General features: G+C 30.7%; 1 protein-coding gene and 1 long non-coding RNA gene across 2 annotated transcripts; both read right to left on the bottom strand.

Moving 5' to 3' along the window:
- Nucleotides 1-1,159: 1,159 nt before the first annotated feature.
- Nucleotides 1,160-3,164, bottom strand: LOC109810618 (transcription factor MYB1-like). The gene is made up of 3 exons (XM_020374128.3): nucleotides 2,962-3,164; nucleotides 2,604-2,733; nucleotides 1,160-2,358 (listed from the first exon to the last, which is right to left on the bottom strand). Exons 1-3 carry the CDS (start codon nucleotides 3,095-3,097, stop codon nucleotides 1,788-1,790), a joined length of 837 nt encoding a protein of 278 aa, XP_020229717.1. The 5' UTR covers nucleotides 3,098-3,164; the 3' UTR covers nucleotides 1,160-1,787.
- A 6,934-nt stretch (nucleotides 3,165-10,098) lies between these two features.
- LOC145949458 (uncharacterized) lies at nucleotides 10,099-11,124 on the bottom strand. The gene is made up of 2 exons (XR_014427659.1): nucleotides 10,763-11,124; nucleotides 10,099-10,478 (listed from the first exon to the last, which is right to left on the bottom strand). It is a non-coding gene; the product is annotated as an uncharacterized LOC145949458 (long non-coding RNA).
- Nucleotides 11,125-17,151: the final 6,027 nt, after the last annotated feature.

The following is a 17,151-nucleotide window of genomic DNA, read 5'->3' as shown; positions in this document are numbered from 1 at the left end:
AACAAACATATTTGACCTAAAAGCTCATAATTAGAAAATCTTATGAAATAGGATCTTTAGGAGTTCTCTGTATCAATACTTTTCGAAGAACAATTTTAGGAAAATTGGAGAGAATTCTTATGAGAGCATTTTTGTAATCACGAGTTTATGAAAAAATTATCTTTCTTATGTAACCTTAATCATGAGGGATGAAGTCTTGCTGGTAGAGAGATTGATGTGGTTAAGTCTTATTATTCGTTTAATTATTTTTACTTTATACTTAATATTTGCTTTGCTCAATGTATGATTTTATAATTTTAATAGAGGTTAAAAAAATCCTTCTAAAATTACGATCTAGGTAAAATAACATTGATAATTACACTCATGCTTAGGAATATGGGTAAGTTGTATCAGCAAATTTTTAAGACCTTGATTTTAATATAGTTTGTTTAACAAAAATTATCAAAGAATTAAATTTTTTAAAAACAATTTAGAATTTCTTGCATAAAAAATTAGAATTTTAATTTATTTGAGAGCTATTGAATTAATTGTATAATTTCTAATATTGAATGAAATTTGGGAAAGATTAACATAAAAAAGATTAATGAAATCAAATTCTAGTTGTTCTTATTATTATCTAAATTTAAATTCTTTATTACTATGTTACATGTTTTTTAATTTCATAATTTTATAAATTTCTTATATTTCATGTTAAACAATATATATATATATTTCATATTTACGTAAATTAAAGGAACGCGAGTGTTATATTTAGTCTTCGGTCTTTACTATTATTCTTCTGCATTAGCAACAAATTAACAGTACAAATAAATGGCATATAATGATGAAAACAGTTTATTAGGCTCATTTTAATATTTAATGAAAATAAAAGAGATAAATGTTGGTACCCATAAAAAAATTAATGTACATCATCATTAATATGGTACACAATATTGTTAACATCATAATGTTTAAACTAATAATTCAACTTACCTTCAAAAATAAAATATTCAACTTTTGTTAGGCAAGGACTACATTCATCGAGACATACTTAATGATTAGTACTACTACTTTAAGGCTGATCTTTTTCTCCTACTTTTGTCATGACAAATATTTACTTCCTCTTTAAATATATTTTTCACGTTCTAAGAACTATATAAAAAATAATTTGTTATCTTAACCTGCGAAGTTCCTTTATTTACCTATTCTACACATCTTTTTTATTTACAGTGTTTAATTAATCATAAAAAAACTATTTTTTTAATTGCTTTTCACCCTCAGACTTCAAGCACAGATGAATATTCATCATAACTTTACAATACTCCATTATAAGTTTCGTAACTCCTTATATTATAAGGCTTACTAGAGTAACACTCGGTAGTTTTCATAATTCAGGGAATAACCGGAATAGCAATATAACCTTGGTAGCATAATTCTCCCTATAAACAAAACATCTCATACAATATATATTCCTTTGTAAAAATCACACTAGTCACACCAAACGTGACAGAACCATCAAAACTTTATCAACTTCAACAATAATAATAATTATTATTATTAGATTGTTTTGATTTAGCATCCTCAACCATTTCATTGTAGGTTCAATCTTTTCAAAGAGAGTATTTAGGTATAATTAATACTTTAAGGGCTTTCACAACTGTTCTTGATTCAAAATTAGAATTTCTATTTAGTACCAACTTTTGATGCTAACCTTTATTGCACATGATGCTAAAATGAAATTCTAATTTTATTGAAGAACAGTGCTAAAAACACTCAAAGTAATATATTACCTAAATGTTGTCCACCTCTTAAAATGAATAAAAACCCATGTCTTGTTCTTGTGGAAAATAGGTATCAACCTTCCAATTCTCATACCATGCTCCATGATCACCCATGGAATCATCAAGCCTCCAAGTTTCATCTTCAAAAATATGTTGGGGTACTTCCACACAAGCATATCCATTAAAACGACAATCATCATCTTCATACGACATTAACACGTCATTGATGTCGAAGTCTTGGAGAACATCCGTTAAGCAATGATTATGCACATGGTCTTGTGGCATGGACGTAGAAGGGTTCTGATTGTCCCAGCTCGTTGTGATCAAATTCATTGCGTTGACTGAATCGTTGACTTCTCGAGTTGGCATCATAACCTTGGTACATCTCATTGATTTAGGTTTAATCATCATTGGGTGTGAGGATTTTGCAGGATCAAGATCTCCCAAGGAGGTTTTTGAGCACCCCGGAGATTCATCATGGTCACGAATTTTGTGAGGATTATGATTCTGCTCCACCTTCTTTCTCAAATAAGTATTCCAATAGTTCTTAATTTCATTGTCTGTTCGCCCTGGTAAACGTCCCGCTATCAGAGACCATCTGAGGGAGAAAAAAAAAACATGTAAGTTTTAGTTTTTATGTATGCTTAAAAATTAAGCTTTGAGGGTGATAAATCACTACAAAAAGTTGTTTAGGAACCAAAATTATAGTTTTACTGTATATAGAATGATTAAAAATTATAATGGAACAACTATTAACTTTTTTCTTAATATTTTATTCTTTACGTGACTAGCAAAGAAAAGAAAGAAAAAAATCAAGCAAATGCAAATAAAAATAGATATTACCTATTTCCTAAGAGCTTATGTAGTCTGATAATAAGATCTTCTTCATCCGAAGAAATGTTTCCTCTCTTGATATCTGGTTTAAGATAATTCAACCATCGCAGTCTGCAACTCTTCCCACATCTTTTCAAGCCTACGTTCACGAAGAGCACCAACCACAAAAGGAATGAAAAATGGAAATAGAATAACCTAATTAATGATGAAGCGGTTTGAACTTTGAAACATGCAGTGGAAACAAAATGAAAAGCTTTATTAATTGTTTTTCTAGCTAGACAAATAATTTTGCATTGCATCATAATATATATATATATATATATATATATATATATATATATATATATATATATATATATATATATACCAGCTCTTTTGGAAAGCTCTCTCCATTTTCCTTCGCCATGGACTTGAACGTAGTTCATAAGAATTTTGTCTTCTTCAGCAGACCAAGGACCTCTGTTCACAACATCGTGATTGGCACAATTGGCCTTTCTTCCCATCTTCTCTATTTCTCACTCACTGTCTCTATCTATGTTTGGATTCTGAAAGGTGTTGTGAGTGCTAGGTCCCTTAAATACTTGCATGCTCACTTTTTTTTTTAATTACTTTAATATACATATATATTTAATTAATTAATGTGGTAGATGAATCAACTAAATCACGATCACGATGATAGCAGTAGCTCGGTCCATTATAATGGGACCGGCAGTTAGTGGTGACGTTCTTTTTTCCCCCCACGGAGAACAGTGATTTAAAGTAATATTATCATTCAATTTTTTAATTATGTCCCGGAAATTTCTATAATTATTATTTTAGGGTTTAGGGTTTACCCTTCTTAAAATTTATAAAACATCAGATTAAAAACGTATAAGAATTGTTTTAAATTTTAATATGGATCTTAATAATCTAAGAAACGAATTCATTTTTCTTTTATATGTATCTGGTGAGGTTAGGTTAACATATATATGTTCCAACTTCCAAGATAAAATTTATGATCACGCATGGAAATGTAATTTAATTTTACACAAAGAATTTCATGTGTTGTAATCTAACATCATAATGGATCAGCCCGTTAGCTTTACAATGGTACTATAGATTTTTTTATTTTATTTTATATAAAAAAAAAAAAGCGTAATACTATTGGGATAATTCACCACTGCATTCGCATGCAGTTTAAAGTGGTGCAGGAATCCAATTCTTGACATAATAATTATAATTAAATGTTAAAGAGGTGGGATTTCGATCAGATAAAAAGTAGAGTATGATTTAAAAAACTAGTTCGACAAAATTATTACAAACAGATATCGAATAAAGGATTGGGCATGAAGCCTCGTAGGAGGCCAACTTGGAAACCTAAAAAATCGGCACATCCTGCTCAGTTATCATTATAACACACGGGTCCCTGTAATCTCACTTGTACAAACAGCTCAAAAATCAATAATAATTGGAGTAATATGATTGCATTTCTCTCACTATTAGTAAATCAATACAGAGTTTCAAAACTATTTACTATAGTAGTGAAGACCCCCATTTGTCTTGTTTGTGAAAAGAATGCAAGGAGCAAAACTGAATTAAGAAATATTAAAAGGATGAGAAAAGTATATATCCTTGCGGAAAGACAGTATGGGAGAGGAAAAAAAATGATAAAGAGTTACGTAAAGAGTTTCCTTTTTATGTAGAAAGGAGAAAAAGGAAAGATTCTTTATAAATAATAAATGTATTTATCTGCACCATTATGTTATGAAGATATAAAAAGCTACACTACGTACCTTCATTATATAAATTCAGTACACATTTTCCTTACTTTTATTTTAATTAAATAATAAAAAGAAAATGAACATTTTGTTTATTTTCTTTCTACCTTCATATATCTAAACAATAAAAGAAAAAAATAAATATTTTTCATTCTCTCTTTTTTATTTCTATTAATTTTCTCTTCGCATCTAAGATAATTAATAATGAATGATATATAAATAAAGTATATGTATAATCGGCTTGAAAATAATCCTCAAGCGTGTGGTTTAATGGTAGGGGTTGATCCACCTTTAAGCAAGGTCATGCAGTTGCTTAAATTTTGGGGTCAACTATCCCATCCTTTGAGGTGCCTCCAACGTAGCGAGGAGATTAATTACCACTATCAGTGGTAGATACTCCAGGAACGAAAAAAAAAAAAAAACGGCTTGAAAATAATAATTAACTTTTGTAAATGTTATAATATATATGACAACCAACCTTAATCTTTGAAGGATTAATTTGGTATAAGAAGATGTAAACGAGTATAGCGGCGGTGACAAAACTAATATTTAAAAGACGAATCTAATCATCAAAATATTCGAAAGATTAATGTGATAGCACATGCAATTTTAGATAATCAAATTAAAAATTTTCTGTTTTTTTCATAATTATATTTATAAATTATTCGAGTCTTACACTATACATGTATAAAGATTATTTGTGACAAAATATTTCTACAAACATGCATAATTGTAATTTTTGAGTATATTTCAATGATAAGTGTAACGACTTAACGTCATTACACTTACTATTAAACAACTTAAAACACAACGAAAATTAAACAACATATATTAGAATTAAAGTTTATAATATAATCAGTAACTAGTATCTTGTACATACATGTTATATACAAGATATAATACTAAGAATAAAATAAATCTAAGTATCGATCGACATCTCACTAGTGGAAAAATGACTTTTAAAATCAGTTATTTTTAACTTTTAAAATTGGTTCTTTAACCAATCTTGAAAGAGCCGATTTTAAAAGTTAGACTTTTAAAATCGGTTGTTTTATATCCAATCTTAAAAGTCCGGATGTGGGAAAAAAATAAACTGGAACGGGTCGTTCCAAAACCGGAACGGGCCGTTTTAGTCTGATCAAAATGCCTAAAAGGTAACTTGGAGAACGGCACGTTCTCCCTGGAGCACGTCCCGTTCTCTTTGGAGAACGCCCCGTTTTCCTTGCAAAACGGGCCGTTCCAGTTTCGAACCCAAACTGGACCTACAACACAGAGACGAGAAATCATGAAAAAACAAAAAGAAACAGAAGAAGAAGACGAAAACGACAACGAAATTTACCTTATTGAAGATTTTAGAAAATGAAAGCTTCAGGGAAAGATTGAAAAGAATGACAATGGAGGGGAATATAAAAGATTTCTGACGATATTTTTAAAATCGGTTATTTCAGAATACAAAATCGGTTTTGAAATAACTGATTTTAAAAGTAGTACTTTTAAAATCGGTTATAAAATAATCGATCTTAAAAGTGGCACTTTTAAGATCGGTTACAAAATAACCGATCTTAAAAGTACTTTTAAAATCGGTTATATTATATCCGATCTTAAAAGTGTCACTTTTAAGATCGGTTATATTATATCCGATCTTAAAAGTGTCACTTTTAAGATCGGTTATTTTGTAACCAATCTTAAAAGTGCCACTTTTAAGATCGGTTCTTTTATAACCGATTTTAAAAGTACTTTTAAGATCGGTTAAATTTCAACCGATCTTAAAAGTGTTCATGTTATTTACAAAATTATCACCACGTCACTTTTAAGATCGGTTACCTTATAACCGATCTTAAAACTCCGATTTTAAATCCAATTTTTGCACTAGTGTCTATACAAGACATTACATCATAGTAATCATCAACAAAATCTAGTCACCTTTAGCGTGACTACCCGCCAACAACATAAGTCATCCTACTAATTCTGTATTGTTCCCATATCAAGTATATATGATCATTTACAGTTTCAGTCACAAAAAAACACAGGTAAACTTGTGAAAAGAATTCAACATAATAACTTATAAACAACATCACCATAGTAAAATATTTCAACTTACAATAGAATAACATCATCAACACAACAACTTAAACAACTCACGACACATTCAACACGTCAACATATAAATCGCATATGATGCATCATCATGCATATCAACTATAAAGATCTTCTACAACATATATAGGACAAACAGTTTAAGTGGATAGACCCTACTAAACCACATTCACTGATATAAAATTGGAAATAATGATTGATGCTAAGACCAAAAACAATGATTAACATAAGCTAGATTATTTTTTCAAGTATCACCATTTAAATTAGGAAATATGGTACTATGTCAAGGTAGAATAATTTAGGTATAAGTCTATCATGGCATTAGCTTGCAACACTAAACTTCCTATGGGATTAATTCATTGACCACCCTTCAATATTAGGTTAGGGATTAAGCCCCTAACTTCGTAGTTTACCCAATTAGCCGCTTTATATACATGTGACTTTTTCCACACACGAATACCACATAAAACTTGGAGGGAACAACTAAAAAATAGGTTACTCATTTAGAGGCTAACTTACCAACTAAAGGGTTTTAATCAAGCTCTTAGAGCATCGCAACGTATATCTGCACAATGGGATATTCTAATTTCTAAGACATATTACTCCCTTTTAGTTTTTATGTATCATAGCCAAGACATGTATTTAACCCACATATCTTTAGCTTATCAACTTAACAGCTTATCAACTTAACAACTTTATCAACATATATTCAACATACAACTTATCAGCTTGAACAACTTATCAGCTTAAACATCGTACATCTTTATTACAACACGAGCAACTTTCATAAATCAACAATTACAATGTCTTGGACAACTTAAAATAATACACAACTTTACAACATGTTCAACTTACTACATATTAATTAACACATATATATCATCTTACATCATCATCCATACAACTTATTCACAATCAATCAATTGTAAAAACAACTTTAAGTAACAATTTTTCATCGTACAACTCGCATCAGTGCCATTGAGACAGGGAACTTTCTATCTCGTCTATGCTCGATGTTACACCACTCGCACTAGAAGTTATTGAAGTAGAGAGTGTCCCACACTCTCACACTTGGCGTGACAACACCCACGCCTAACCCAGATTAGGTAAAGAGCTCCTTGTTTGACTTACGCCTAACATCACACACACTAGCCCTCGATGTGAATATTGACATAGATGATCAGTCTCTATCTTCACGTCTAACATTGTTCAACCCATGTTCGACGTGATTCCAACTCAAGACGAGTCTCTCTCCTCACGTCAAATACCACTAATCTTATGTCTGACATGAGTAAGATAAAGACCTCTTTTTGGAGTCACGTTTAGCACCCTGAAGGCGCGCCTAACACAAAATCAGGTTTTGCACTTGTGTAGAATCCGATTTTGTGCAACCTCCTAAAAATCAGCAATCCAAACAACATGCAATGCAATAAAAATTATATATACAACATATACAACACAATTCCACCATAAAAAACAACGGGCAACTAGAATAACCTAAGAATTAATCAACTCATTTCTCATATCCCACTTCAAAGCTACAAACCCTCTCAATTGCATCATTTTCATCAACCAATATTTCTTAACAACCCAAAATCAACTCATTTCAGCATTACAATCCAATTTATACACAAAATTTTTGAAATCATAACTTCTTTTACCTCTCAAAGAATCAATCCACAAGAAGAGAAGGGAAAGAAGATGACTCCGTAGATCGTCTACTCAAAGTTCCAGTCTTGGAAGCTTGATCTTCACCACACTAACTAGGATCAACCGAGGAAAAGGAAGTAGGAAAGGAGAAGGAAGGAGTTTTCTCTCACTAGCCTCTCTCAATAATTTTGAAAAATCTCTCAATAATTTTGAAAAACTTGAATTATGAATCTCTTTTTGAAAAAGTTCCTTTTATACCTTCTTGAGATGACTTCATTTTATCTTTGGTTCAACCCTTTAAAGATAACTTGTTCTTAGGGTATCACGACCCCAAAATTCTCAACAATGACTGTCAAATCAAATAACAGGATTATGAAATTGACAGTGTTTCAATAAAAATTAAAATTTAATTAATGATACATAATTATTATATAAGAAAAAAGTAACATGATTTTATATTTTAATCTTATTTATTGCTTACAATTAAAAATTACTAATTTAGATTGAGTAATAGAATATTAGCTAAGGAGGTGCATCTTAGGAGAAAATAATTAAGTTGGGCAAGAATAAACTTAACAAAGTTGTTGAGTGTACTTGAAATTGATTTTTTGTTTATTGGGGTATGGGTTTGGTTCATGTAACTAGCTAGTTATTTAGCTCATATAGAGTCTTCTCTACAAGTTTTGTAGTAAATTTTTTAGCTATAACAAGTGTAGACACCCAATTTCGTCCGGGGGGCACACAAACAAAGAAATGGACCTCCATTACGAAGGGTAGGGGCTTCCGAAGTAGGCAAACAATAAGACAAGACATTAGAAGGCTTAAAGGCCAAATAAGGTGGTTTCAGTAGCCCGGAACGGGCCGTTCTCAATCCCGGAACGGGCCGTTCCAATATAAGAACGGGCCGTTCCAACGTAACTGAAATCAACTAAATATTTTGGGTGGAACGGGCCGTTCCAATAACAGAACGGGTCGTTCCAAACAAGGCAAATCTGGAACGGGCCGTTCTGGAAAAGGAAAATTTGTGTTACTTTCTACTCTGGAACGGGTCGTTCCGTTTTCAGAACGGGCCGTTCCAGGGTACGAAATTTACACATAATAATTGGGCCAGAACGGGCCGTTCCGAAACTGGAACAGGCCGTTCTGGCCCACTGTTGATCCCTATAAATTGAAGTCTTGGGCACCGTTCTCCTGGCGGCCAGAGAAATTTCGAATAAGACTCCTTTGAGCACGAAAATTCTCTATCTCTCTCCCTTCTATTATATTTTTTGAGATTTGTGTCGCATCTCTATATTCTTTCTCCCTCCTATTGTATTTCTTGAGATTTGTGAGGCATACTGTAGTGTGAAAGGTCGCCACAAAGCACCTTTTCCATATTTGAAGATTCAATAAAGCTTGTTCAAGAGGTATTTCAGCTAATCTTATTCTCTTCCTTTTATTTCTTATCTTTATCTCTTTTTTTATAATAAACGTCATAATGTAGATATTTTAGGGTTAATCGCTTAATTTATATTTTAAGCATGATTTATATTTTAAGCATATAAATAAGTATTAATAAAGGAGATTCAATATTTAATTTATTAATTCTTATAATGTTAACTTCATCATAGGGTACCAAGTGAGGGCGTTGTAGGGGTGCTTAATACCTTCCCTACACGTAACCGACCCCCGAACCCAATTCTGGTTATCAAGGCCACAGTTGGATTTTCAAAAAAACCTTTTCTTTTTCCAATGTTTTGAGTAAAATATTGGTGGCGACTCCATGAACCTATTTTCAAAAACCATTAATTAAGGATTAGTCTGGTGTCCGGGCATTCTTTAATTAATGAGACTTTTAAAAGGTGGCGACTCCATGAACCTATTTTCTCAAACATGTAAATTCAGTACCATTATCGCTACGTAGCACTTTAATCTGTTTACCAAATTGTCTTTCTATTAATGCAAAGAAATTCAGCAATGTACGTGACACTTCTCTTTTATCAGAAATCAAATAAATCCAAATAGCACGAGAAAAATCATCCATTATTGTCAAAAAATATGAAGCACCACAAGAAGAGGGGGTTTTATAGGGCCCCCACAAATCACAGTGTATTAATTCAAAACTATCACTAGCATTATTTGTACTTAATGGAAAGACATCTCTAGTTTGCTTAGCCCGTAAACATACATCACATGGTTTGTTCTTTAAAATACTGTTATCACATCTCATGTTGGAAGCTAATTTAGTGACCTTGAAAGAAGGGTGCCCCATGCGTTGATGCCACAGATTAAGTTCGCAAGTTCCATTAGCTTTGTGTGCTTTCTCACTTCGGATTCCTTTAAAGAAGTAAAGTCCATCTCGTTGTTCACCCACTCCAATCAGCATCTTCGAAGTGCAATCCTGCATAACACATAAGTTTTTAGTGAAATAGACAACACAATTTGTTTCATTTGTCAATTGAGAAATAGACAACAGGTTGCAACTCAATGTTGGCACATAAAGCACATTTTCTACTTTCAATCCTCCATCAAGTGTCACTGTCCCTTCTTTGTTTGTCATCAGTTGTTTTCCATCTGGAAGTCTCACTGGACACCCAATCACGTCTCTCAGCCCACATAATAAGCTCAAGTTTCCTGTCATGTGGCTAGAGGCCCCTGTGTCTATGATCCACTCACTATGTTTACCTGTCATTTTGTCACTTGTGGTTCCTTTGTGATTGTTCAACAAATCCTTTAGAGTTTTCCATTGTTCAGATCTTAGTCCACTCAATGCATTTTCATTAGTCCCATTGGTTTCTCCATTCACTTGCATTGCATTTGCTCGAAAACCTCCATTCAAATTTCCTGAATTATCTTTTGCATGCAAGTCATACGGTGAAGGTATCTTTTTCACCAATTCGGTCTTCTTCTCGATCTCAGCTTTATCCATGAGAAGAGTTTTGTCACACGTTCTCACCGAGACTTTATACGCTCTGATACCATAACAAAGTTATGGAAAAGAATCGTCTCCCATTCTATTGATCAATAGGTAATTATATACAAGTATACAGGCTAAATTATCTCTCTCATATCTTTGATATGATTTGACAATATTCTGCAATAAAGAAGAATTAAAACCAACAAAATATACGCCAAATTAAATATTCTAATTGAGGAAATAATCTCAAGAATTATGCATGAGAGCATAACCCGTATATCATATCCCATATTAAATAGTATAGAGATAAAATGATATTTTTAATTTCAAGTACTCCATACTTAAAGAGAAAAATCAAACTCTAGTACTTTAATTAAAGAGTACAAATTTGAAATATATGTTACCAACTATGGTATAAAAGATATATAAAGTCTAGAATGTTGATCCTCCCTCCTGAAAACAAAACCCTACTTTTGGAATCCTTCAGTGATCGCATGCTGAGTGCCTTGGCCAGTGGCCACTACCTTCTCCATGTGCATTGAGAGTCGTAGATCGCGACTTACTCCACTGTTTTTGTCTTGTCGCGAACATCGATACATCACGCATTAATTGGTCGCTTCTCTTCCAAATCTCACTTTGTAGACTACTTTTATTATCATTCACTTTGCTCCCTCCTCCAAATTTTTACTTTTTCTTGCTTCTTTTTCACTCTGATGTTTCGTAAATGTAATTGTCCATGGTCTCGGTCAAAAGCAATTCTTTCGCGCCAATTCTTTGTATTTGGACTCCATCGATATTCTAAAATTGCAATTCATATTCGTATTATACCATTCTTACTACCATTTTATGTGTAGCATGCAATCAAAACTCGTTCCTAACATAGTATATTGGTCCAACATAATAAATATTAAAGATGAAAACGACCCAACCAACCCCTTGCAATCGACACTCGGTGTGAAGGAGATGAAAAACATCTCAGCTTCTCAACCATCGGTGGTTTAATATTCTTAATTCATTTTAAGCATTGTAATGAGAGAGTCCAAGTTCCAACTCATTCTTATGGAAATCGGAAACCACATGGTCATCCATGGGCCTCAAGGAAACAAAATGGACATCTTGGTGTTTGTGTGGGTGTGACGTAATAACATGTCATCTTATTGTGAATTTCTTTTTTAAAAGAAAAGGACAAAGCAGAAAACCAAAGGAGAAACGAAAAAGGACGAGGATTTTGGTAGCCACCCTCGTGGTGCCTCCGCGCAGAGGGTCCCAGACTCAAACTTCGAGATATCATCATACCTAGTCCGGTCCCAGATATTTTTTATAATGTAAATGTAACTTTCTTCAGTGATGTCACTTTTAGTGTTTCAACTTTACCACTATGCAGCGAACTTTTATCTCTCCCGTACTATTTAGTGTATAAATTTAAATATTTATATCATCATTATGTATTGTAATCTTAATCCAAAAAATAAAATACGGAAAAGAGTATATAATATTATAATTTTTATATATAATAAGATAATAAACAATAATGCTGTAAAATTAGAAATTACATTAAACCATGTTATAAAAATTAACATAGTATTGTAATGGTATAAAACTGAAAATTATAATTAAGTACCATCATAAAATAATAATGATGATAAATTATTTCCAAAAAGATATATCGTAGTAAAATACTATAATTTATATTTTTATAATAACTTGATTTTGATCTATGTTTGAATCATACTTTGATGGTATGAGAAAATATTTCCAAACCACGAAGTTACCGGAGGATTTGATGCTATGGTTGATCTACACTTCATTTATATTCTTTTAGTACTTGATTACATTTTAAATTTTAAAAATAGTTGTTTCTTTTATAACATACTCTCAACAAAAGTATAAAAAAATTAATTTTAATATAAGCTAAACTATATATGTAATTAATAATTTAACTAACAAATCGAAACATATCAAAGAAGGCCACGACACGTGTTCCAGCTTTGTTTCAATGTTATAAGAAATACTTAATTTTAGGATAAAAAACAGTTCACGTAATTTATTAAAATCTTCTCACTACTAAAATTTCTCTTATTACATGCGACTTTTCCTGTAAATTTTTATGAAAAATTCGCGTTGTTCCTACAAATTTTTTTGTAAAATTTTATTTGCAGGTAATATCTTTGTGGATAATATATTTTTGCAAATGTTAAAATTCGCAAGAAATTTTCTTGCGAAATTTCTTGTGAAAAAAATTCGCAGAAAAGTTTCCTACAAAAAATATTTGTAAGAAAGTTTTCTGTAAAAAAAATTCATAGGAAAATTCGCAAGAAAGTTTCTTGCGAATTTTTTCGCAAGAAATTTTGCAGTAATATTTTTTACAAAAAAAATTAAAGAAATTATTATAAATTCTATCAATAATTCTTCAACTTTCAAATGCTCACAATGAATAAATCCGAAGCATTTATTTCCATACCTCCAACATATGATACATAATCTTTTAAATTCTAAGATTGTAGATTATAAGCCTAACACTTAACCATACAAATCAACTTGTAGGATAAGTATTGCCTCAACTTATATACTCTTTAATTGTTTTATTTTCAATCGATGTGGGACTTGAAGTTTTTTTAAAATATTAAACTTATAAATTTAAATATTTTTTATTTTTCCTGCGGATTAAAATTTGTAGGAAAATCCGCAGGAAAGTTACCTACAAAATTTTTCTACTATTTAGTAAACATTACTTGCGAATTTATTTTTGCAAGAAAATCTACAAGAAGCAAAATAAAATTCTTACAATAGTTTCTACAAATTTTTACCATGAAAATTTTTTTCTATGATTATTAAAATTGTAGCAAAATTTGTAAGAAATATCTGTAAATTATTTTTCGCAAATAAATTCGCAAAAAATTTCTGCGAATATTTCTTTGCAAGAAAATTCGCAAAAAATTTCTGTGAATATATTTTTGCAGAAAAATTCGTAAAAAATTTCTGCGAATATTTTTTTTACAGAAAAATTCGCAGGAAAATGACACTTTTCTAGTAGTGTGTGTTTCGATATAATTTAAATTTATTTGATAAATAAATTAACCAAATATATGATTTTTTTTAAATTTTTAATAAAGAGATATAACATTATTTTTACCAAATCGACCTTTATAAAAATAAAACAATATCTCTTATATTGAATTACTTAAACTAAATACATGAATTATTTGACATCAAGATATTTAATTTAATTAATAATTATAAATTTGAGTAAAGTGAAACTGCATCGAGTACTATTTTATATTAAATTTAGTATGATGAAATTTTTTACATTCATTACTCATCTAAAGATAAATTTATTAACTTATTTTAAACTTTGATTAAAAAGTAATATATATATATATATAAGGTTTCAGGTTAAGTTACTTTTACAAATGTTAGCCTTAAAAAATCGCAATATTAAGTCAATGATAGAACTCAAATTTTATATTTAATAAACAAATTAATGCATTAGAATAATTAAAAATTGAAATCATAGAAGTATGGTAGTAGATGTACGGAATAGCTCGAGTATTGATAACACAGATGTATGTTGCATATCAAACATTCTCTGAAGTCGCCCACTTCTGCATGGCTGCATTCACATCATGTCCCCGGGAAGTGTAGCAAAGCTTCAAAAGCAGAACTCCAATCATGCATCTTCACCAAAGACCATCTTTTAACATGCCTAATTTTCTCTTCAATCAATATCATATTCTTTTTGCAATAAAATATTGTCTTATTCCAATTCAAAAGCAATTAGTTGGCCATAACCACATGTGATCGATTCTATGCCAGAAAAGGAGGAAATGATCATTTACATCAAAGAAAAACAAAGAAAACTAGGGATGACAACGAATATTGGATCTAATGGATACCTGAAAATTGATGATTAATTATTAATTCATAAAAAAACTATATATTTATCACACCTTTTGCTCCTTACTTTCTTTTTTATTTATAATTTATTAAAGAGATAACTTAGTTATTTGTTGGCATACCTAAGCTTCAAAGGTCCTTATACTCAAACCATGGGAGGAGGGAGGGGGAATGTCCTTGCAATCAAATTAATTAGCTGGCAAAATTCTTTAGTTAGAATAAAATAAGCATAAAAATGTAAAATTATTAATATTTTTTGTATGACCAAATTTAGGTTTTAATTTTCAAATTATATATTAATAAATTTCGTTCACATATATACATTGTAAATACTAAATTCTGAAAAAGTATCTATAATATTATAGAAAGGAAAAAAAAAACTGATAAATTGTGTTAGTGTGCTACTATGAGATAGGTGCGGGAAGTGATCATTGCAACTCTCTGTATGTGCATATGCACTAATGGAAATGTGATGTGTTTTACTGTGAAAGCTGTTACCATTGTCGTGAAAGTGCAAGGTGTCCAAAGATGATTAAAATATAAAATACCAAGAATGAAGAAAAGCAAAATATATATTGATATCTTTATGAAATTTGAACGAGATACGCTGCATGAAATCGTCATAAAAATGTTTGTTCTCTTGACACTTGGCCTGAGATAATTAAACCATCGTAATCTACAACTGTTTATCACGTCGTTTCAAGCAAGCCTTGAGAAGGAACACCAAACAACATAATATAGATTGGAAAATGGGAAAATATATATTATATAGAAATCATGAAGTTGCTGTCCATATATTGAACAAATATATAGAAACGCAATGATAAATTTTATTTGTGCATATGCTTTTAGCCAAATCATTACATACATGCTACCAAAAACAAAAATCATTACATGCATATTAGCATATACTACTACTTCTGGCCCTTGCCCCATGAACTTAGAACGTAAACAGTTGATGAGGATCGATTTTGTCTTCTCTAGTTCAGAGGAGTAAGTATCTCTGTTCATCATTTGTCTAACTATTTGCCACATCTGGCCTTACTATTTAAAAAAGTACTTGATTAGTGCTAATGGGTCACCCTTAGAAAATTTATGTACTTCGTGGTGCTGGATTACCTAAACTGTTATTTATTTTTTGGAGTCTCGGATTAAAATATAATTTAAGACCACAAACTCAAATTAGTTTTAATCAAGGGTATTATAACATTTTATTTATATTATGTATATGGATTTTTGGTACTCCTTATACCTCTATATATAAATACAAATATTTATTGGCTGATCAAAAAAAAAATCTGGCCTTACTAATGTCTTCCCATCTTTCCTTGTTTCTGTCTCTCTCTATGCTAGGGTTTTGAAAGGGTACGTAATTGGTGCACGTATATTGAAGTATTTTAATTGGGATTTTTTATTTAAATATTCTTATACAAACAATTAATTCTGTTACTCAAATTGGTGACAACTGACAAAACTCGTTAAGAAGTAAAACTGCACACTTTATTGGCTCAAATAAAATAAAAAAAACTTATTATGATATCATATTAATGAGTGACAAAATAGGTCAAGGATATCGGCTCAACTCATTTTGGTCCAGTTTATAAAAAATGAACGATGCAAATTAACCTGCTAAATAAGTGACATAACAATTTTAATTTAAGGAGAAATTAATTTTAATTATTTTTTTTTTTGTTAGAAGTGTTGCTGAAAGAATTTATTCAATACATAATCTAAAACTATTCTTCTTATAAAAAGTTAGAGGAATTCGTATCTCTAACAGTTACGGCTATATATATATTATCTTACTACATAATTGAATAGATAAAAAAATTAAAAAAAAAAGTAAAAACCAAATAATTATTTAAAAATGTATTCTCTTTATTAATAGTTATAAATAACTGAAATGGGAGATATAATCTTTTCCAAACACTAATAAATAAAAAACCAAATCCGGATATTTCAATAAAAAAAAACCAAGCCCAAAGACAACTAAAATAAAATTGGGCCCAATAATCAATATTAAGTAAATCGATAACCCAAGATCGTTTTCCTTATACACTCCCCTTTCTAATATTTTGTAATTTTTCTTTTCAAAATTACCCTTGGTGCAATCACATATTTTGTTTTCTCTGCTGGAGAAGCAAGTCACTGTGGCTCAAGAAGTTGTGCTAGCATAGGGATATGTTCTAACTTTTGAGGCTAATAAGCAGTAAAGCATTGGCATAATTCCTTGTTTAAAATGAGAACTAGGACTATGTATAGA

This window comes from Cajanus cajan, chromosome 7 (assembly GCF_000230855.2).
Source record: "Cajanus cajan strain Asha chromosome 7, NIPB_CcT2T_4, whole genome shotgun sequence".
NCBI classification, from domain to species: Eukaryota; Viridiplantae; Streptophyta; class Magnoliopsida; order Fabales; family Fabaceae; genus Cajanus; species Cajanus cajan.
Note: the sequence above shows the minus strand (reverse complement) of the source record. Positions and strands in the feature narration are given on the sequence as shown.